General features: G+C 33.8%; 2 protein-coding genes and 1 long non-coding RNA gene across 5 annotated transcripts in view; all 3 read left to right on the top strand.

Annotated features, from left to right (window-relative positions):
- Positions 1 to 7,816, top strand: part of LOC124541148 — a 57,766-nt gene extending 49,950 nt beyond the window's left edge. Inside the window, exons 7-13 of one of the 3 annotated variants that reach the window (XM_047118994.1) lie at positions 806 to 880; positions 3,717 to 3,800; positions 4,873 to 4,941; positions 5,439 to 5,524; positions 6,010 to 6,154; positions 6,590 to 6,672; positions 7,769 to 7,816. In XM_047118994.1, the coding sequence (XP_046974950.1) occupies positions 806 to 880; positions 3,717 to 3,800; positions 4,873 to 4,941; positions 5,439 to 5,524; positions 6,010 to 6,154; positions 6,590 to 6,672; positions 7,769 to 7,802 (576 nt within the window). In that variant the 3' untranslated portion in view covers positions 7,803 to 7,816. The remainder of the gene's footprint in view (positions 1 to 805; positions 881 to 3,716; positions 3,801 to 4,872; positions 4,942 to 5,438; positions 5,525 to 6,009; positions 6,155 to 6,589; positions 6,673 to 7,768) is intronic. The other 2 variants (XM_047118995.1, XM_047118996.1) reach the window with 2 other exon arrangements.
- Positions 7,817 to 13,267: 5,451 nt separating this feature from the next.
- LOC124541174 lies at positions 13,268 to 17,468 on the top strand. The gene is made up of 8 exons (XM_047119036.1): positions 13,268 to 13,351; positions 13,853 to 13,979; positions 14,472 to 14,648; positions 14,985 to 15,432; positions 15,786 to 15,968; positions 16,253 to 16,389; positions 16,996 to 17,053; positions 17,236 to 17,468. The coding sequence occupies exons 2-8, from the start codon at positions 13,858 to 13,860 to the stop codon at positions 17,428 to 17,430; spliced, it is 1,320 nt and encodes a 439-aa protein (XP_046974992.1). The 5' UTR covers positions 13,268 to 13,351; positions 13,853 to 13,857; the 3' UTR covers positions 17,431 to 17,468.
- A 1,941-nt stretch (positions 17,469 to 19,409) lies between these two features.
- Positions 19,410 to 23,369, top strand: LOC124541018. The gene is made up of 3 exons (XR_006967183.1): positions 19,410 to 19,587; positions 20,388 to 20,515; positions 23,226 to 23,369. It is a non-coding gene; the product is annotated as an uncharacterized LOC124541018 (long non-coding RNA).
- Positions 23,370 to 23,940: the final 571 nt, after the last annotated feature.

Here is a 23,940-nt window from a genome sequence, read left to right on the forward strand (position 1 = left end):
AATGAACATGCGGTATCTAGCGTACTCTAAATCTCTGGGACGGACATATTTGGCAGTTTAATTCCGGTTAGATCTGGTTTGTTTTAGTTTAAACTGGTTTGCATACGATTATGAGTATATAGTATAATGTATGTAATATTGATTAGATATTTACTTGGTGGTAGGGCTTTGTGCCAACCCGTTTGTTTATGTACCACCCACTCATGAGATATTTTATTATTTATTATTACTAAGTACTGTTGTTTGATATTTCACCGTCAAACAACAGTACTTAGTATTGCTGTGTTACGGTTTTAAAGGGTGAACAGGGGACATAACATCTTAGTTACCAAGGTTGGTGGCGCATTGGCGACCTTAGAAGACTATGCTATCTATACCTTATCTGATTACTCAAAAGAACGATAACATCGTTCATAGATATACATATGATCAAATATGTTTGATTGTCATTATTTCGGTTATCAGGGTGAGCAGGTGGGTAATAATGGGGATGGGGGGTTTTTAAATGGTTTAGATACTTAGTTTAGCTTAGTATATTATTATATAGTATGAAAAAAGGTTAATCTTATAAACGGTATTTTCAATTTTTTTAATGTTTTATTCTGTTCACGTATTCGTTATAGTATTCTTTATTTTTTTATAGGACCAAATGCTTGGTATTATTAATGATTAAATTTGATATTAGTTTTTAGTACTTTTAGTTACAATATTTGTGGTCACCCTAGTTATTTATACTAACTATATACGACTGCCAAATATGTAGTAAGTTATGTGTACTGTATGTGTACGTGCAACTAACTCGTAGTGGGCGCAGGGAAGGGACAGTCCGGCGGAGCCCGAGCCCGCGGCGGAGCCCCCGCGCTCTCCGCCCACTCAGCAGGTCTGTTTATAATACATTTGTTTATTTATATCACCATATATATCTCTAGTAATGACTGATTAGTGTAATCACTTCAATTCGGTGTAAAACTAGTGTCAAGTGAAATACTTTGATTCGGAATGTAGGGTGACATATATCACGAAAAAAAGCTCGGACTAATTAATTTAACCTATATTAAACTATGAACAGTCTTATATTTGTTTTTCGAAGCATCATCAAAAATTACATGTATAACAATCGAACTTAACAGTAGACTACTATACACATATATAAGATATACAAATCTTTAAAACACGCTTGAACACAAACAAACATACTACTACTAAGTAATGTAGACTTTATTCTAAATTAAACTGTACTATTCTAAACTGACCTACACTTCTTTATATTATACATTATACAATTATACAAGTAACTGTATTCAAATGATACCCTTTTATATCAAATAACATGATTTAATCCATAATACCGTCGTGCTTTACAACCAATTATTTTATTTAATATTATTTATTATTCTTAATAATGATATATTTTAAGTAATAATACCTTAATATCTATAAAAGTATGCTACTATAATATTATGTAAATTTGAAATATATATACCTAATGTAAAACAGTGATTAGAACACGTGAATCTTGAACCAAGGTTACGGGTTCAAAACTTTTTTGTTCCAATTATTATTTTTACTTTTTCTTCTGTCATATTTCAAATTAGTAATGAAAGACAGGGATAGCGAATATTTTACCTTTCTATTTAATTTGTAGATTTGCATGTTTCGTTGTTTTGCTGTGTAAGCAATATGTACCTAACTTGAATGTGCTTAATAAGTGTAATAATTAAAAGAAAATATTGCCATATTAAATAATTGTTTTAGTTAATTTATAAACTAACAAGCAATGATGTTCTAGTAAACAGATATGTTATTAACGCGCAAAAAGTGAAGACAAGAAAACGTCCTAATTGAGACGTTTTCCTTTAGTCGTTTTACGTAGTAATACGTTATAATACATCATAATTATGTAGTAATACGTTTTGCGTAATTAAAACATCTAGTTATCCCTTTTACTTATTGTTTTTATCAAGCTATCCTTTTTACTTGTAACGAAATGTAAAATAAACGGTCCCCGGCGCGGCACACTTTTTTCTGTTGTTTAGTATGGATATAACATATCTGTTAATTAGAATATCATTGCTAACAAGGGATTAATATTAATTAATTATATTGCTTGTGTAATAGAATTGTCATCTTCCTAGTCGTTTCCTCATTACTGAGGGTCGTGACTTCGCACCACCTTCCTCCAGCCATTCCTATTCTGTGACATTCGTAGGCGAGCCTGGGCACAGGATCCTGTGGCAGTCTTTACCGTGTCTATCCACTGGACGGCGCTCTTCCTCTACCTCTCTTCTCTTCCACGATAAATTGTCTATGAGGCGTTATATAATCGTTACGATTGCCTTGCTTTTAACAGAGGGTCACGAATTACGGGTAGTTGGATAAATGATCAAAATTGACAGATAGAGTCTTCTGATTTAGACAATTGTACTATTGGTAAATAAATTGTTTAGTTATTCGAATCTAGTAAGCCTTTAGTTTTGACCTGTACGATTTATTTTTTATTTATGTAAGTTAGTCAACCTCAAATATATTGTAAGAAATATATATGTATAGTACAACACAAATTAGATGTAACATCGGAAAATGCAATGAAATGAAAATAAAACCGATTACTGCAGATTTACACGACCAATAGAAATAGCTCCCTATCGCGCCATTCGACGCTATTCGTCGCTATGGATTCTCGCGCCAGTCAAGCAAGTGCGTGTAAATCGACGTGTCAAATTGACGAATATATTGGGTCATATGATATTATATGATGAGTTTGTGTAAAGACCATATTCACATGAGAAATTGATAATTTGGGATAGCGTACTCAATTTGGATATGATCGGTTTTACGAATTTTGCCGATGCTACATCTAAGTTGTGTCGTACTATATGTTATATTCCAACGGTACGAGGAGTTAAGATAAACAAATCTCATTTTGACATATTTCATGTGATTTGCTAACGGTACTGCTGTATTGTACACTGGAAACAGTTCTTGACAAATATATATTTTTATTTATACTGTAATACTAGTCAATGAGACATATATCCACTTTAAAATATCTTGTCGAATTCATAATTAACATCACAGATTATTATCTTGACCAATGATAACATCGTTTAAAGGTCAAATTAGTTTGCTTACCATAACTCGTCCTGCCCTCTGAATACCGCAGTCGATGCATTAGGGAGTTAGCGAGAAGGAATCCATAGTAGGCTATTTGACTGGTTTTTAAAATCCATTTTATATTTTTAAGTAGAGGTTAAGGAACCCAGTAAAAGTTCATTTTTTTATTTCTAGTACATTTTTGCCGAAAAATATCATATTAAAAATTTCATATTTAAATAACACGCGAAACCGCTACTTGGACAATATGGCGCTGCAAAGGGGTCGGTGACGTCACTTTGCTGTATTTTAATGTGTGGTACATATAGCAGAAAAGCAAGGTTTACAAGAAAGTGACTTCATCATAAGCCCGGCCAATCAGGAGCTTTTTGTGTCACGTGACAAACGTTTGAAAAAAATTCATTTTTATTTGCCAAATAGCCAAATTATACATTGTCAAATAGCCTATTAATATCACAGAACATGATTATCTCGACCAATGAGAGCACGTCGTTTCAAGGTCAAATAAGTTTGTTTACCGTAACTCCTGCCATCGAAATGGTCTATATCAAATGCGTTGTAGTACGTTAGCGAGTGTATCGGCGTGTGCGTTGTGCCCGCAGTGCCCGGCGTCGCCGGCGCGGCGAGCGTCGCCCGACGCGGACGAGCGCTACGACCACCCCGCCATGACCACCTCGCAGTACGAGGTGAGACTGATCTGATGTAAATTTACTTGGTGGTAGGGCTTTGTGCAAGCCCGTCTGGGTAGGTACCACCCACTCATCAGTTATTCTACCGCCAAATAACAGTACTCTGTATTGTTGTGTTCCGGTTTGAAGGGTGAGTGAGCCAGTGTAACTACAGGCACAAGGGACATAACATCTTAGTTCCCAAGGTTGATGGCACATTGACAATGGAAGGAATAGTTAATATTTCTTACAGCGTCATTGTCTATGGGTGATGGTGACCACTTACCATCAGGTGGCCCATATGCTCGTCCGCCAACCTATACCATAAAAAAAATTACGGAACATTATGTTCTGCTGAGTCTCTGTTTTAAGGTCATTTAATAGACACGTGTCTAACTTGCATGGATGGGGGACTGAGATTGATTGGATGAATGGTTTTGTATTGTGAGCTGGAATATTACAGACAGGAGAATGAGTTTAAGTGTTTTTTATGTTCGTTCTTTGATTGAGAAGTTGGCAAAAAGATTCACCTTTATTGTCCCTCTGTGAAATTTGATAGTGAGTAATGCATATGTATTTTTATTATGATTAACCCAAACAAGAGTCACTTCTAATATGTAATTTTTCTAAGATTAAACCATATTTATGCTTTTTTGTGGATCATAGTGAACTAACAAAACTACAGTTGTGACCTTTCGCTACATTTGTTCTGTGTGTTTGTTTGTTTTGTTTAATAACTCACCAATTATTATTATTATTGTGTAATTAATAATTATTTGAAATATTATTGGACCCTCACATATAGGCTTTAATTAGCTTGTTGAATTAATGTTTAAATCAATAAATAATGATCTTGGGGCTGTATTCATTTTGAATAATAAAATTCCGCAGATATTTTTGATTTTTGTGATCCATAAATTTGAATCGTTTGTCAATAAATGAAGCATATAATTCAACACATAAAAATCGCCGAGATAATACTTGTTGACATACATTGTATTTGTTATATGTATGTATGTCATTTATATACCTACTTGTATAAAGTATATTTTGTGTCCGAAATGTAAGTAATCGTTTATCCCCCGTACAGCCGCGTGGCGGGCCACGCTCGCCGGATGCGGCCGCGCTCCGCCACTCCGTGTCCGCGCACAGCGTCAAGGTAAGCACTGACACACACACACACACAGAACGATGGGAGGCTATTACGAGTGGAAAGATCAGGAGGGGGGGGGGGGCAAGGGCATTACGTATAATCGACTAAATCCAATGTTTAGTCGCTTAAGAGTTAAGAGCTTACATAATAAAAGTATGTTTTCAGACAAAATGTACTGATAGTTGGAGTTATCGTTTATGAGCGGTTTGACGTAACTGAGAGTAGATTTTAGCAGAATATTTTAATAATAAATTCAAACAAAAAGTTTCATTGGAATAATGATTATCATCAAGTTGACTAAGATTCGTTGCGTAGAGCTTAATCTTTTGGGGGGGGGGGTCTGGAATCTCTTAGACCTAAATGCAACACTTCGTACTCCAAATACTCCCGTTCGATGTATATTATATTTCATATTTATATAACAAAATGATGTAATTCTTTCTACGGATATATTTAATGTAACAAGACATTAAAGATAAGCAAGTGTGTGTTTGTGTCGGCAGGAGTACTCGTATGCCACAAACGGCGAGTGGCGCCACAGCGGGAACGCGCTCACGTCGCCGCACGAGCACTGCTCCGACAGAGACAGGTGACATGCCGCGCTCTTCGCACTACACACTTAATTGAATCCTCAGCGAAATCAAAATCAATAACTTTTCATAGTTGAAACCACACGTATTGTCTTAAATATATAATATTTTAGTTTAAATAAATAAAACAAAGATATCTTGTTGATTAATTTAAAGGAAATACGTTTCATTTTTGGCGAGCCAAAGTGATAACTTGAAAAAATATCTGTCCTGATTAGCGCATATACAACTATATGTGTTTATATACATAATGTTGTTTTGGCTATGTAATACGTGAATAACAATTAAATAGTACTTACTTATCGTTTACAACTACAGCTAAAGTTTTCACAAGTGACTTTTGGAACCCATTTTTTCGATTAGAAACACTAGCTTTTAGTTTTTTTTTTTATTAGTGTTTCCATGTATGTCAATATTTTTTATCAAAATTAAGATGATTAGACTTTTGACAGACAACCAATGTGATCTGAATGTTATCTTTCAGAAGCGAAACGTACTCGGTGCGCGGTGACTGGGAGAGGGAGCGAGACAGGGATAGGGAGAGGGAGAGTGCGCGGGAGAGGGACAGAGAGTATCCGTCGGCTGTGATGGCGGAGCACCGCGGCTTCACGAGGAGGCCGGTCGCGAGGGTGAGTCGAGAGAGAGGATCTTATAACTTACAAATATGTATACATGCACTCTCTGTTTCCTCTCAAAATCAATAATCTTTATTAAATATAAAAGTGTGTACACTTGCTTATTGATGGTCAAAAATCTACCTTAAAATTGTGTTTCTTTACTATATTGTCCATGTATTGTATACAAAAACCTTCAAATCCGTTGCGTAGTTTTAAGGATACACAGGGACAGAGAAAGCGACTTTGTTTTATACTATGTAATGATATTTTTGAACGTTTACTTTCGAAAACTATGACAGAAACTAAAACAAACGAACTTTATTACCTTGGTTTGCGTGACAGCTGCGCTTGACATTTCTTTTTTTTTCTAGATTATGGCCTGATTCTGGGTCATTTCTTGGATTCCCGTAAATAGACTGTCGAGGCAATATATGTCGAATGTTTCAGAACTCGAACCTCCTGTCTGCGGTGCTGTGCCTGGTCAAGGAACTGGACTACCCGAGCCTCGAGGTCGCCGAGATGGCGGTGCGGTGAGTGACGCTCTAATTTTTTCTTGGTGCAAGCCCGTCTGGGTAGGTACCACCCACTCATCAGTTATTCTAACGCCAAATAACAGTACTCAGTATTGTTGTGTTCCGGTCTGAAGGGTGAGTGAGCCAGTGTAACTGCAGGCACAAGGGACATAACATCTTAGTTCCCAAGGTTGGTGGGACATTGACGATGTAAGGACTAGTTAATATTTCTTACAGCGTCATTGTCTATGGGCGATGGTGACCACTTTCCATCAGGTGGCCCATATGCTCGTCCGCCAACCTATACAATAAAAAAAAGAAACAAAAACAAAAAGAAAAAAGAATGTCGTAGCCGTTTATCTGACTAATTAACTGCAGATTAATTATTATGAATCTTGTGAATGAATCAACTGATACTTATACTAGTGTCAAACTACACCTCCTCAAAGGGAAAGGAGGTCTTAGCCCAGCTGTGGGAAATTTACAGGCGGTTTTTTTTGGACTATTGATGGTATGTTGTTACAATCACCCATAGACAATGACGCTGTAAGAAATATTGAACTTTCTTTACATCGTCAATGCGCCACCAACCTTGGGAACTAAGATGTTATGTCCTTTGTGCCTGTAGTTACACTGACTCACTCACCATTCAAACCGGAACACAGCAATATTGAATACTGTTGTTACAATAACAGCCTGTAAATTCCCACTGCTGGGCTAAAGGCCTCCTCTCCCTTTGAGGAGAAGTTTTGGAACATATTCCACCACGCTGTTCCAATGCAGGTTGGTGGATGCGGAATGCACATGTGGCAGAATTTCTATGAAATTTGTCACATGCAGGTTTCCTCACGATGTTTTCCTTCACCGCTGAACACGAGATGAATTATAAAGACAAATTAAGCACATGAAACAGTGGTGCTTGCCTGGGTTTGAACCCGCAGTCATCGGTTAATATGCACGCGTTCTAACCACTGGGCCATCTCTACTCCAAATACTGCGTTCAGAATACTGTTGTTAAGCGGTAGAATACCTGATGAGTTGGTGGTACCTACACAGTCGGTCACCACAAAGAGATATGTCTTGAATAATTGAATTGAATTTTCTTGTACTTCAGATGTCGCATGGACGAGCTCGCCAACAGCCAGTGACCCAACGCTGAAGCCGAAAACTGACCGGCGATCAATTCTCGATCTTAAGTCACACACAATAGAGGCGATGCGTCTCGATACGGGATATAGAGCTTTAAGTGCAGGACTTGTGTGTGATCAAGGATTATGAACCTAAAGTGCGACCAGTAAAGTCTAAATTTGATTAAAGCTTACTAATATGATACGCGAATACCTTTTTAATTTCGTCGTATAATAACTAACAGATCTTTCAAAGGATATTGAATCTTATATCAATATGATAAAGGTGATTATCGCATAACTATATTGATATGATTTATGTTTAAAACGGAATGAAATTTGCGTGCAATATATTCAGACGATATAGAGTCTTGTGTGTATTGATATAAAGTCGTTGTTAGCATGATTGATGGTTTATTCTGATTGGTTATTACGTTTGTCTGTTTAAAGTTCGATGTATGAATTGTTGGTGATATGTTGGCGTCGATTTTAACAAATGTTTGGTATTGGGTATTGGTCAAGAGGTTGGAACCATTTATGTATAAATAATTAAAGATACGATAAATAAACTATTATTAATTAGAGCTGTCTTAATTAAATACTTTAAGCTTGCTAGCATATGCACGCGGCTTTGTCTACTATTCAAATTCAATTATTTATTCTATATTCCATCCAAATATTTTTGGAATATAACCTTATTAAAATCCGGCTGCTGAAAATGTTACTTTTTTTGGATGCACTTAGAACTAAGTGCACTTCTAACTTTATTTTATTTTATGGAATAGGTTGGCGGACGAGCATATGATGACCTGATGGTAAGTGGTCACCATCACCCATAGACGATGACGCTGTAAGAAATATTAACTATTCCTTACATCGTCAATGTGCCACCAACCTTGGGAACTAAGATGTTATCTCTAACCTATCCCATGTATAACCTATCCCATTTCCCCCTCCTTAGAAATTGAAATTTTTAATTCCTACCTTATTAAATAAACCTACCACAAGATACAAATATCAGCTTCCTAGACATAGTTATGTCTGTCTATTTATAGCCAGTCAACAAAAATCAGATGAAAAGGCCGTACTAGATAAATTCTTTTCTCTTTTAACATTCGCCAAATGTTTGTTCAAAATCGATACAGCCTCGTAATTGTGATATAATGATCGTTTGAGGCTTTATGTTATATTAGCACTCATTAATGTTACTAATAAATAATTATTATATTTAGAAATATATTATAGTTTTTTTTTATATTTGTAATGATTTCTTGTAGAGTTAAATTTTTTTTTGTATATAATATAAAATATTTGTATTTTCTTAATTAAAACTTGATGTACAAATCAATAATTAGTTTTATACTGTTATTATAAACCGCAATTTTTAATTATCTTTTGTAATTTTTTATCTGTAATTGTTTTGGTTATAAATTTTAATCTGTTGTGTTCTGACATATGGGGGGAGTAATATATCGTTTTCTGTATTATCTGTGGTCATTACAAATATATACAAAATTAAATTGGTTGTGTAGTGGATAATAGACAAGAGCTGAGATGGCCCAGTGGTTAGAACGCGTGCATCTTAACCGATGATTGCGGGTTCAAACCCAGGCAAGCACACCGTGAGGAAACCTGCATGTGTCTAATTTGTCCTTGTCCTCGGAAACATCGTAAAGTCTTTCTGTGCCAGAACTAAGAAGCTCATCACAATTTTAAGTATATCTGACACTTATACTCTATAATGTCCTACGTAGTTGGTTAGCCTATAGCTAATGGACAGCATCACCGAAATGAGTCAGGAAGACTACAATAGCAGACTCCCAAAACTCCCTAAAATGTGTCTGAATATCGAATTAGTTTTACTAAATATCCCCAAATCAATTATGAAATGGACGCAATTTTGTACTAATAAAATTTGCACAATTAATTATGCTAAATTTTCACTGTTTTTAACTATCTATCATTTGATTACTCTGTGACTCTTAATCAACTACAAAATCATTATGACCTCCGTGGTCGAGTAGTGTGTACACCGGTTTCGGATTCGATTCCCGGCCGAGTCGATGTAGAAAAAGTTCATTAGTTTTCTATGTTGTCTTGAGTCTGGTTGTTTGTTCGTTACTTCCGATTTTCCATAACACAAGTGCTTTAGCTACTTACATTGGGATCAGAGTAACGATAGAAGAATCTTATTAGACAATTAAAATTAATTTAAATATAGCATAGGTTCCTCCATATGTCAAAACACAAAACCAAAATTGAAAAACATTATTACTAAAATAATAATTAATAATGAACTAATTATTAATGTATTTAAATGTATTGTAGTTAAAATATATTTTATCCTTTTTCTTTCGAAGTGATATTACCTTTGCAAGAGCGAGACAGCAACATTTTTTTTGTATTTTAAGGCCAGTGATTTAAAAAGGAATTAATATGTATATATTATTAATAAAATTTATTGTTTTTCTTTTATTAATTCTTATTAATTTTAGAATGATATGTGTTATCTGTACAAATTGATTTGTAAAATAAATAAAATTCTTTTTGAGTTTTATTTATACTTGATTTACTTTTTAACAATTTTAAATGTACGTTTTATTATTGCATTGTAATGAAATTTATGAAAATCTTTTAGTTAATACTCTCAGTTAAGAGACAGTGGGTTCGATTCCAATGTTGTAATTTATAAAATATAAATATTCATTATTTGGAATGATATCAATTATATATTACATATATTATTATTGATTATTTCGGTTTCACTAAACCCTCCAAACGTCCTTCCACTATAAAAGGATTTTGCCCAGCCGTGGGACAGTGGGCTTTAACCACTTATAAAAAAAGATGTCATTTTATATGACTTCATATATGCACATGCGACTTTTTGTAATTAAAAATATCGATCAGTGAAACTGGTATATTTAATAAGGTTAAAATTAAATTGAGTATACAGTCATTTTTGTATGTAACATATTATGTTATTTACTCCGATGTGATTATATATATCTTAGCTTCTATATGCGGTTAAGTAACTGATCCAAATGGTAGTCGAATATATAATATAAGTACCGGTAATGACGCGAGCTTGCAGACATATTAAACATATATGTAAATATATTAAACATGATGTATACAAAGTAATTAGTTTTTTAATTAAAACTAGCTGTTAGGTTGTTATTTATAAGTCTGTGGACACTTGTAACATAGGATTGAACAAAGTTATGACAAGATTATATCGCAAGTGTCATGACAACTATAAATGTTCAATTAAAATATGGTCTAAGAACAGATTCGGAACAATAAAATAAATATATATGTATATATAGGCAGTGTGTGTAGCTATAGTATTATATACGCACAAATTACAAACCCTTTTAGAATTTTACAATATGTCAGTATTGTCCGCCATATTGGGTTGTTTGTGGTCAAATGTTTATCTGTGCTATGTTTTTTTTTTTATTAATTAATCATAATAAATTTAGCAAAAGAGATGAGTAAAGATATTTACCTACATATATATATGTATATATGTAATGTAAATTTATACAACTCGGTAATTTTTACTACCCAAAATAAAAACGTAATTTATTCTGGATCATCATGAGCCAATTTGACTAATCCTGATATTGTTAAAGCCTGTATATTTTGAGTCTGTGTTTAGTTCAATTAAATATTCGCTATAAACATATGTAATAATCGTTCCTATATAAATACTAAATTGTATAATACCTACTAACGCTATTAATACAATAGATGCAAACTTATTAGAGGCACTGAGAAAAAAAAGATCTTAGTGTTTTAATTATAATACAAATATAATTGTAGATACTGCATTCAAACATATAGTAATTGTATATTAATAGTATATTTTGTATAGTATCTGTACTTTGTATTGTAGCATTCTTAATTAAAAGGTCAGTGAGCCAGAATATACATAAGGGGTATAACGGCTCAAATAATTTATGTTGTAATTTTGTTAACTTTTCTTATAGTGTGATTATATGTTAATGGGGATTAACCCTTACTATCAGATGCTCAAAAAAGTCTGAAATAGTTTTGTTTTTATTACTCTTATGTTATATCATATATATCAATGTAAGGACGCTTTTTTTGTTTTAGATCTATGTTTCTCTAAAGAGTTTGTAACTGTCTTTATTAGTTTCTTGTTTGTATTGGTCTTGCATATCTTATTAATCATTAAATAATTGTAATTACAGTAAATTAAATCGCTTCGCTTCGCTTATCACATTTAAACTGGGTAACGCCGTTATTTGTGTAATAAAACTAAAAACTTTTCCAAAACGCCCAACATCTTTTATAGTTTTATGTATATTCGCGTAGTAGTTTTTTTTTTTATTTAGGCATTACAAAAACGTCCCCACGTATTAAGCGTTATATATGTTTGTGTGTAGTGTATTTAATATAGTATATAATATAAATAAATATAATTAAATTAAACTATCCTGATATTAAAAGTCCAAGAACAATGTGTATAAATATTTTTTGTCTGTAAGTTCGCGTCCAACGAGTCCTAGGACGCCACACTAGATAACAAATTGATTGTAATATAATAATTAATAATAAAATTAACTTGCCGACTCTATATGATGGTTTTATTTTAACACAAACCTTTTGTTAAGTATTGACTTCAACGTGTGTTTTATAATGATACTAGCGATCTACCCCAGCTTCGCACGGGTGCAATGCTGATACTAAATATACTACAGGTTGTTTTACAGTCTGTATCAACTCTTGATTTGACTGAGGTTAGTTAAACACTGCCAGTTTCAATTCAGGTCATCCTTTCCTCCTTTTACCTGCTGAAAGAGATCTTGGGATCCGTCTCAAACAGACTACGCATATCTGATTCTTCTTCAACCATCTTTTAATAAAAGTCTCCACTTTTTCAACGATTTCTGACAGTATCCATCGTCTTTAAAAGATGATAGGTCTTTTTTTAAAATTTATGGTATAAGTTGGCGGACGACCATATGGGCCACCTGATGGTCAGTGGTCACATAGATAATGACGCTGTAAGAAATATTAACTGTTCCTTACATCGTCAATGTGCCACCAACCTTAGGGACTAAGATGTTATGTCCTTTGTGCCTGTAGTTACACTGGCTCACTCACCGTTCAAACCGGAACACAATGATACGGCGTACTGTTGTTTAGCGGTAGAATATCTGATAAGTGGGTGGTGCCTACCCAGGCGGGCTTGCACAAAGCCCTACCACCAAGTGAATGTAATATAATTATATATTATAGTACTCTTTTTTTTCGCTTGAAAATATTGACAATTATAAATCGTAGTTTTAGCAGGAATACCGTTCCCGTAAACAGCTAATTACGAATCAACGCGTTACAAGATTAAATACAATAAGAAAGTAATCAGCAAAAGTTATTTGTCAAAATCCTACATAAAAACTATTATCACAGATTGCTAAAGAATCAAATACAGATGTAGTCAATATGACGCTTGCCATCTTGCCAGACGTCAAACATGCGTCGTGTGTCAGTTACGTGTACAGCAACAAACTGGAGGCCTACCACCTACCACTAATCAGGTAAAATATAGGTTAAGATATAATTTCACCCCTTATTCACGGTTTGAAAAATTATCTGGAAATAAAACTAGTTTTAAAGGATTTAAGTCGCGTATATTAATTATTTTTATCATCCCGACGTCTCGAGCATTTTAAAGCGTTCGTGGTCACGGGTAGACTCGGTCTATCTTCTATCTTCTTCTATCTATAAATCCGTTAAAACTAGTTTTATTTCAATGTGTAATAATCGCGAAAATCTAAGACAACTAAAATTACCTTTTCAGTTTTAGTGCTATAATTTGCTGAAATAACTCACATTCTATCATACATATTTTATCTTTGCAACTGTTACCTTTAAATTGCGAATGATTACTCCATTTAATATAAAAAGTACTTCAGACAGGTTTATAAGTCATAATGACTTATAAAAAACATATTTAGCGTATCAAAGCCCAAATAATTCTTGACACTTTCGATATATCCAGTTTTTGTAAGAACATGTTTCTTATTTATGCTGTAAAGGCGCCATGTCTGCGTCGACTGTGTCCCGCGGGACTCCCGCAAGGGTAAACGGCACGGACATCATAGACCTGGACCGCTACATGCGCGCTACTGTGCGACCCTCGCGACACCGGCCTCAGCACACCCGGTAACCGTAGATTATATATATTTGATTAACTTAGAAGTATTCTAAAACTTCGACCCATGTTTGAGATAACTGTTACTGCAAATACAAATGCAACAAATATTTTATTTAATAATAGGTAACTTAAATATATTAATCAAGAAATAGTTATGGAGAACAATTCAGTACTAGTATTGATAGTTGATAATAATTTCTTGGCTGAACAAAAGCCTGAAATATGCGCAGGAGATGTAGTACATACATATGTATATGCACTACATCTACATCTATACCACGTGGTAGTTTCTAAAAATCCTATAAAACAACCACTCAAAATGTTCACTCCACGTTAAACTCGCTGATACTAGTTAAAGCAGCTACTACCTAGCCTTCTAGGTTGATCAAACCATCGCCCAGATAATTGGTATACATACTATATATTTTGACTTGTCAAAAAGTAATGTCACTTTTAAGAATAGCTGATGTAACAAAAATATAATGCATTTAATATTACAGTGAGCGTTTGATCGTGGACGCGGGTGGTATAAACAGAATACCAGTAGACGTCAGCTCCAGTACCGACAGCAGTCCACTACCATCGCACACACAGACTCGGGATCACTGCAAGCAGTATTCCCACGACTCTGGATTGTCTGATGGTAGTTATCTGAGGCAGAGATATCGACCACAGAGGTAGGAAAGCCTAACTGAACCCAATTACCCTCTACGTGAAATCTAACAGTATCGTAAAGTTAACTCGATATTATTATTAATGTTTTAAATAGTTTGAAGAAGTCAATCCTCAATAGCGACGTAAAAAGTATAATTCTACGTCACAATGAATAATTCTTTAAAGAATTTTTAATCTGAGTTTAAGTAAATATTAATTTTTGAGGCAACGCTCTATCATTTGATATGTGTATGAACTTATGTTAAGTGAGTCATACTTACAACGTTAGCGAAGTTTTGTCAATATTTCGTTAATATAAGATAGGTTACAACTATATTGTATTAATAAAATTATTACAGACGAGGCAACATAGACAAATCTCGCGATTCAAGTCGAGTGGCTGGTTCAAACGCGTCAGTGCGCGAATTCAAAGCTGCTTGCGAAAAGGCGTTACGCGAACAGCAGCAACAAATAGCTCGAGTCGCTGCTCTTTGCGAGAAACTAGTGCAACCGCAAATCGCACAAAATATCCTTCAAACAGTAACTCCGAACGTCACGAACGATGGACAAAACTCTCCTAACACTCCCCAAGTGACTCAGACTTATAACTGTATGAGCCAAAATACAAATCAAATTGGCCAATACATGAATTCCGATTTGAATGCGAACACTTTGTGTGTGAGACAAAATTTCGGTCAAAATGTGAGCCAAATTAAACGCGTGGATCGAAATCTTTCACCGTGTACCAGTGACATTACGTCCAGCAGTTGTAGTACAAGAAATGTTAAGATGCGAGACAAACATCGTGTGAGTATCTCCATAAGAATCCGCATTTAACTATATTGATATTGATTTGATTTTGATACTATATTGCCTATTATTCTTATATTCATAGATCAAATTTAACAGCGTTAAGTAATATCTATTATAATACTTAAATATTATTATGTATATTAAAAGATTGTTTTAATTTGTATGGTACGTTTTCAGTAGGTTTTTTACCGACTCTTCGAAAACAAGAATCTTTTAGCAGCTCTTAAAAAACCCACTTCAAGTAGCTAATAAAAACCTCTTGTTGATGGCTAGTAGACAATTATTTCTTAGTTAAGTACCTATATCTTTCAACGTTGCCATAACATAATAAATTGTTGCATTCGAAGTCTGACTCCTGTAAAACCTACAAGTTGATAATGGGAAAATTGGATGAATTGAGCCAGCTGTTCGCGACGCGGCGCGTGCCCGTCCAAACTCGACTTGTGAGACAGTCCTCCGAGTCAGTGTCCATGTGCGACAAGGTGGTGGCCACGGACGATGGAAGGGAAATAAATTATGACACAGTAAAGGTTACCTGCAAAATGTCCTATTAAAAGATGCTATAAATTATTTTGTGCCTTTAAAAATGCCATAAAATATTATGCCTCTTTTAAAAATGCCATGCTCTGGAAAATCGTGATTTCTATTAATAGAATAAAAGGGTAAAACACAAAATGCCCAATTATAAGTTGAAATTTGATAACAATAAATACGATTCATAGTAGTAAATGAAGATGATTTAAAGAATTAATGAAATTAATATGATATGATCTATTATTAATTATTTTTTAGTAATATAAGATGTTTCCAAAAGGTACTTCATACGAGCAGACTGAACGATCGTGTACAGCCTAACATAAATCAATCTCTTGAGAGACGTCAAATCAAAACACTGCACGCGATGAATGTCACGACAATGGGACAAGGCGTTAATCACGTTGCTGGCGATGGGTGACTTTCTTTTAAATATTTTTATGTTATCAAGGTCACGTGACCCTAAGTTGTCTATTCCTTACATTTTTCCTAGGTGAGAAGTTTTTAACAAATGTTTGAAGTAAGTTATGTCCTTTGTGTCTGTAGTTACACTGGCTCACTCACCTCAAACCGGAGTTGTCTACCGTAAACAATTAAATTGTAAGCATTATGTGATGTGATTACTAACTGTCTGCCTCTTTGGTGTAATAACTAGAGATAGAAAGCAGATCCAGAAGTCTAGGAAGCAAATTCCAGGTCGGGTTGTTAAAAAGTTATATTCTAAGTTTTTCTGTCTGCTATTGATATACCTATTATCAATAACAGCCTACAGTTTGAAAGATGTCAAGTCTGGGGGACTTTTATGTGTCGGTAAGCACGTAAAGCCATGGATCTGAAGTCTGAACTCTTTCCGGTCGTCTGAGATTAGTCGTCCTACGTTATCAGAGTGAACGTCTGGAGTGCATCTGTGTTAGCACAAACACTTGTGTACTTATATTATAGCCTGCGTTGTCACATCATCACATTTACAGCATATTATTGGTAGATTAAGTGAATAGTCTTTAACAATACGACCGATTCCAGTTGCCTGAGTGACACCAACACGGTTAGCGATGTCTTCGACTTGGACAACCCTTTGCATGTGAGTTAATATAGTTATTTTGTCAAACAAACCTTACATATATTTCTAAATGATCTTTAAGTTCCGTTAACCTAACTTTCTTAGAAGACCTAAGCTAAGGATCAAATTATAGTCACTTAAGTTATAGTCCTATTTATAGTCACTTAAATTGGGCTATATCTTCTTGTCATATATGTTATCAGTTATATTCGCAAGCTAAACGCTTGCAAGAGTTACAAGCGAACAGCCAACGCACAGGCTCCAGTCGTCCGCACAAAACACAGACCGCACACGAAGACGAGTCGGATGCGCTGGGTGACCAGGTCAAAGGAACTCGATCCGTATGCGCGCTGTGTCGCAGCTACTGGCGAATCATAAGACAGTATTTCAATAAATAATTCTTCGAAACTTTTATTTGATTTAGCATTATAATCATTTGTGATGTCATGTATTGTTTTATTTTAAATAAAGTTTGCAATCAATTAATTCTTGTTTTTGTTTTACCTACTGGTTATTTATTATTAGTATCGTACACTATCGCAATATTATCTTTTATCTTAAATCAAAACATAGAAGCTAAAGGTTTCTCACCATCCACGACTACACTACACTGGGTCACTAACCCTGTAAAATGGAACACAACAATACTATACACTGCTCTTTGACGGTAAAACATTAAATGTACTAATTGATTGATAATAATATATATAAGCAAATCAAATTGCACTTACCACTTAATAATTGTATAAAACTTAACATTCAGTCATAAGTACCTATATATTATAACCTAGTAACTAAATATTAGAAAGAGTTTGAGAAAGAAATAATAATAAAAAGTGGACCCAAGCTTAAGCCCTGTGGAACTCTAGAACTTATGCTATGACAAGTGGATTAATAACCACTCCAAATATCTTAGTATGCATAAAATATTAAAAATTACATATTAACCAACGAATTACTTACAATGAATAAAATATTAACTATTTAATGAAAATTTTAATCAAAAGCTTTACCGAAATCTGCATATGAACTGCAACCTACAAATCAGAGTAGGATGCTGAAAGCTTTGTCATCCATCAAATCCATTAAATAGTTTTAAAATAAGAACCTACTACACTACCGAATAATAACGGTGACATATTATTGGTTGCTCTAACAATAAGACTGGCCAATCAGGCAGACCTTTCGACAGTTGACATTTTGACGCGGGACAGATTGTAATCTGACAGTTTAACTTCGATAGATTACAATATAGCGAAAAATAATGCGTTAAATTGCAATCGTATTACGACAGTTTACAATTTGTCTCATCAGATATAAAAAAAAAAACATTTTGACATACGAGGATAATAATGGTGGCCACCTGGCCGATTTTTTCTGTACTTTCTTTTCCATTATTTTCAAATTTTAGGTGTACAGCGAACTGCTTTACTTGCGTCTCTTTATAAAATGTCAACTTCCAAACTCAACGCTATTTCTTAGAATTTCTTAACAAAGGAACCTCATAAGTTTTATCAACAAAAAGATTCAACTAAAACTAAAATTCAACCCTTGTTCGTGGTCACGGGCAGACTGTCTGCCCGTGACCACGAACACTGCAAAGTGCTCGAAACGTCGGGATGTTTAAAAATAATTAATATACGCGATTCATCCGTTATAAATAGTTTTATTTAAATGTAAAATACACTTGTTAGAAATGTAATATTTTGCCAGGCCACTTGGTTTTGCTCAGAGGATCGCAATTTTGATTCCACGCTGAAATACTGCTAGTATTCTTGCCACCACTCCACTTAATCGTGATTTGTTCAGTAACTTTATTTATTTTTTATTTATATATATAGCAAAGCTATCGCTGAGATAGCCCAGTGGTTAGAATGCGTGCATCTTAACCAATGATTTTGGGTTCAAGCCCAGGCAAGCACCTCTATATATATGTAATTATATATGTAATTCATCTTGTGCTCGGCGGTGAAAGAAAAGATCGTGAGAAAACCTGCTTGTGTCTAATTTCATTGAAATTCTGCCACATGTGTATTCCCCCAACCCGCATTGGAACAGCGTGGTGGAATATGTTCCAAATCCTCTCCTTAATGGAAGAGGAGGCCTTAGCCCAGCAGTGGGATATTAAAAGACTGTTACTTTACTTTTTTTACTTTACTATATAGCAAAGGCTTTAATGTTAATAATTCTTTTGAAAATATACGAATTATAAGGGCATTCACAGCGTCATTACTGTTACATGAACAAGTTGAGTCCCTAACTTACGAACTAATACACTTTTCTACGATTCTTCTTTACCGTAGAACCTCCTTAACGATGACAGCGTCAGTGATCAGAAAACTAATATAACGATTAAGTTGAATTGACAGAACAAAAGAAATTTTCAATCATGACAAAATTACAAGTTCATAATACATATAATAATAATATATAAAAATGAAAAACATGTAAAAAAAACTAATATGTTGGAAAGAATTAAAATATAAATTACATTTCAAGTAAATATGAATAACTTTGAACTTGGTCTCTGCGGGCTCTTGTTTCTTTTGATACAGGTAAGCTTTGAACATTTTGATACTAAGCGTTGCTTGTAGTCGTATCTCGGTCAAACGGCTTTTTCTTATTCGTTATTTTTTTTTATTACTTTAAAGGAGTAGATGTTCATGGTAATAAAACTATATAAGATATTCAACGTTTCGCATTCTCTTAAAAGTTCAAATATTTTGAATAATTTCTATCATCATTAAACGCCATGACGTTTAATGACGTAACAAAACCTTTAGTCCTACTGAAAGTCGAATTGTAATTAATTTATAGTAATGTAAATATAAATTTATTTACATAAGAATTAACAACATTAAATGCTTAAATATATACAAATATGAACTAAAACTAGTTACTGTATAAATCTTGACCGCGTGGAATGGTGGCAAGAACGCTAACAGCATTTCCCCGTTGAATCGCAATTCCGATCCTCTGGGCAAAAAACAAACCAGCCCTCCTGTCACCAGTGGAGGCAATGCAATATTGTAATTAATGGTTCGAACTTTTCAAGTTTTATGGTCAAAGGTTTTAAGAATGTTATGAGTGTCTAGGGAAGTAGGCAAGTTGGATATTTCGTGGAACCACCCTTGAATTAATTACACACTTAATTTACTTATCACCAAAATCACCATCTTAATGGTTATTCGAGTTACCTGCGAAAAAGCTTTATTTGTTAGCGTGAAACCAATCAACTGAATAGTATACCATTTGTAATTTGTTCAAAATTTTAACATTGTACTAGGTATATGACACTATTTAATATGTTTCAACTTGTTTCTTGGCTTGTCAATAATATTGTTGATTAATTTAGGTTGTAAGCGCTTTTGCCTGTAAGAGAAAATCGTCTTGTCGCCCCCCGCGCTGTCCCGGCGGTTGCAAGCCCAAGTACTGGTAGATGACAAGAACTTCAACTGAGCCTTTTTAATTAACAGAATAATGGTAAGTCTCAGTAATTTAAATAAACTAAGTATTACGGCATGTAACTTATGTTATGCATATTTATCACTCTCAAATATATTTATGATGCTTGGGAAAATCACAGAATGCTATTGGAGTATTCAGTGATTTATCTAAAGCATTTGATTGTGCAAAACACGAAACGCTTCTTTATAAGCTCAAATATTACGGTGTTAAAGGTAAAGCTCTTGATCTCATAGTTTAATACTTTGAGTCAAAGAATCCAGCAAGTTTTCATTAAAGTCTTCTAGATCTACGTTAAAATAGGAGTACCACAAGGTTTCATTTTGGGTCCCTTTCTATTTCTAGTATATATAAATGATCTTCATTTCTATGCTAAAGGTATTTGTGATATAGTGTTGTTTGCTGACGATACTTCACTGATTTTTAAGGATGACAGGAAAAAACTGACTATGACGATGTGAACGGTGCGTTATCACAGATACACAATTGGTTTACATTGGTTATCACAGATACACAATTGGTTTTAAATAATTTAGTTTTGAATTCTCAAAAAACAAAATGTGTAGTTTTTACCCTACCCAATGTTAGAAAGCAAAATTATAATATATCTTTAAACGACGACCGTCTTGAGGTAGCTGATACTACGGTGTTCTTAGGAATAGAATTGGATTCCAAACTTCAGTGGAGTCCTCATTTATCAACCCTAACATGAAGTCTCAGCTCCGCACCATAGGTGGTTAGAAAAGTTAGACAACTAACTGATATTGATACCGCTCGTTTAGTTTATTTTGGTTATTTTCACAGTATTATGTCATATGGCATATTACTTTTGGGATAACGCTGCAGATATTGAATCTATCTTTATTTTACAACAGAGAGCAATCTGGTCTATTTATAATCTAGGAACTAGAGACTAGGAGAGTCTGGATGTTTTTAACAAAGTAGGAATACTCACAGTTGCGTCGCAATATATTTACAACAATATATGTATATTTACAGTAGCATTGATCAATTTGATAAAAATCAGTGATAATCATTGTATATGCACTATAGTCTGTTCGCGTTAAGAATGCAGTAAGTTGTCATTATTTACCGGCCTGACTCCGCCCCCTTTGACCAATCAAATCTTTTCAAATTACAAAGTCAAGTTCACATTTAATTAATTATTAACTGATCTTTTTATTTTTATAATTTAAATTATGTTTATTTATATATTTATATTTAATTTATTCAAGCTGTACATACGTAATAATTAATGTAACCTATAGCTACTAGATGACGTTATGTCAAAATATTTAAATTTCTACATCGCGATGGCAAGATTCGCAAACGATTGTATATATTGTTAAGAATTTTGTTGATTAAACACCCCGATACGATTTTTTACTTTAATGTGTATTTTTAAATTCATTATACTTACATACATACATTATACTAACTTAAGTCTTTAAAACAAATATAATTTGTTGGAATTTTAACACAAATATGCATACACCTTCATCCTGCTGTTAAAAAAAATTTGATTGGTCAGGGGGCGGAGTAAAGCCGGTAAACAATGACAACTCACTGCATTATTAACGCGAACAAACTATAGAAGGATAAGCTTATAACGCCAAGTTTCCGACTCGAAAAGTCAATAAATCTTTCTTGGGGCCGTTTCTATAAAAAAATTCCGCAGACACTTTTAACTTTGTCGTATCGTAAATGCAAATCGTTTATAAAAATATATTGGTAAAAAAAGGACTATTATTTGATACAAGATTTTATAGATGATAAGAAAGCGTGGAGTTAATACCTGTTAGACTTCTAAGCAATATATATTAATTAAAATAATTGTATTTAACTAACTTGACTTTGTATTTTTTAAAGAGTAACTACTGAGATTTTTGTCGGTTCTTTTCGGTAGAATCTACTTTCTGAACCGTCTACTTTCTGAACCGGTGGTAGCTTCATTTAATTGTAAAATGACGATTCAAAAGTGCTTGTAAAAGCCTACTTGAATAAAGTTTATTTTGATTGATTGATCAAATCTTTAGCGTCATTTAACTACTAATTCACAATATTACACCGCCGTGGTATAACTAAAGTGCCGTTAACTGACCTCTGATCGACTTCCAACTTTTCTTCGTTTACTAATAATAAAAAAAGAATATCTATAATTATATATTTGCCTTTTGTTGATATCTTGATTAGCTTTGGAAATCGTTTTTTATCGACAAGCTACATACATTTTACCTCGATTTTTCATAGCTCATAATTGAGATTAGTTAGATCTACCTAATCGGGATATTATAGATATACCACAGCAGTATAGAGATATCAAACGATAGACGCTATACGTACATAGCCTTCTTGTTTCTGGCGTAATCTGTATTAATATTATAAATATAAAAGTAACTCTGTCTGTCTAATTGTCGCTCTTTCACGACCAAATTTGAACTCCAACAAAGGACATAGGCTACTTAGTAGCCTATCACATGACAACCAACACCCTAAAATGCGAACGTAGCCGCGGGCGACTTGTGTAAAATATCAGAGAAATAGATAATAATCGAAGAATATTTTAAATAATTTTTAAATTAAGCGTATTTGCTACAATTTTTTCAAAGGAACAATTGTCAAATTTTACCTGCCTGCCTGTATTGGTAGTTCCAACAAATTGAAAATCCCGTAATCTTGCTTCGATACAGTATACAGTTATTAAACGTAATCTGATTTTATACTTTAGGTGTTTTCACTGCTATGGCGTTACGTGTGGTGGGTGGCGTGGTGCGCGGCGTGGTTGGTCGCGGGGACGAGAGCCTGCAAGAAGAAAACAATCTGCCGCCCTCCCCCCGGCGGCCGACCGGGGTGTGGCGGTGGCAGATAAATGTTCCTGGTATATTGTTTTCAATAACTAATTAAATCTTGTCAAATAATAATTGTACTAAGTCTTTGAAATGAAATGAAATGAAATGAAATTTATTTGCAAGAATATGGTTACATAAGATCTTACAGTAATTATGTCCTTATCATATTCAACCGTTTTGGTATGCAAATATTATACTATATTACACTGTATCATGCAATCAAACTACACAATTGGAATAATTAAGGCAACCATCATGTCTTGAATAAAATATTTATACAAAAAAAAAAATGTCAATATCTAATAAAAACTGAATATCAATCTAAACAATATTGGAATAAATAAACTTATGATTACACTACTTATCATTGAATTGAAGAAATTAATATTTGTCATGCGGTAAAAGGGACTAAAAATTAATATTAACATTATATTTATCCATATATCCAATTCATATTATATCTATATTGCAGTCTTAAAGAATTAGTATTTTTAATTATTTAAATATTGTTTTATGTCATAATAGCATTTTTCTAAAAGCCACAATTTTATCCTTATTTTGAATTTATTTATTGGTAAATTTTGTATTTCATCT

Source organism: Vanessa cardui, chromosome 27 (genome assembly GCF_905220365.1).
Source record: "Vanessa cardui chromosome 27, ilVanCard2.1, whole genome shotgun sequence".
NCBI lineage: Eukaryota > Metazoa > Arthropoda > Insecta > Lepidoptera > Nymphalidae > Vanessa > Vanessa cardui.

Coding starts and splice junctions, on each gene's coding strand:
- LOC124541174 (XM_047119036.1), top strand. CDS start 13,858: ATGTCTGCGTCGACTGTGTCCCGCGGGACTCCCGCAAGGGTAAACGGC. Junction 15,969..16,252: donor TAAATTATGACACAGTAAAG/GTTACCTGCAAA, acceptor TGTTTCCAAAAG/GTACTTCATACGAGCAGACT. Junction 17,054..17,235: donor ACTTGGACAACCCTTTGCAT/GTGAGTTAATAT, acceptor ATATGTTATCAG/TTATATTCGCAAGCTAAACG.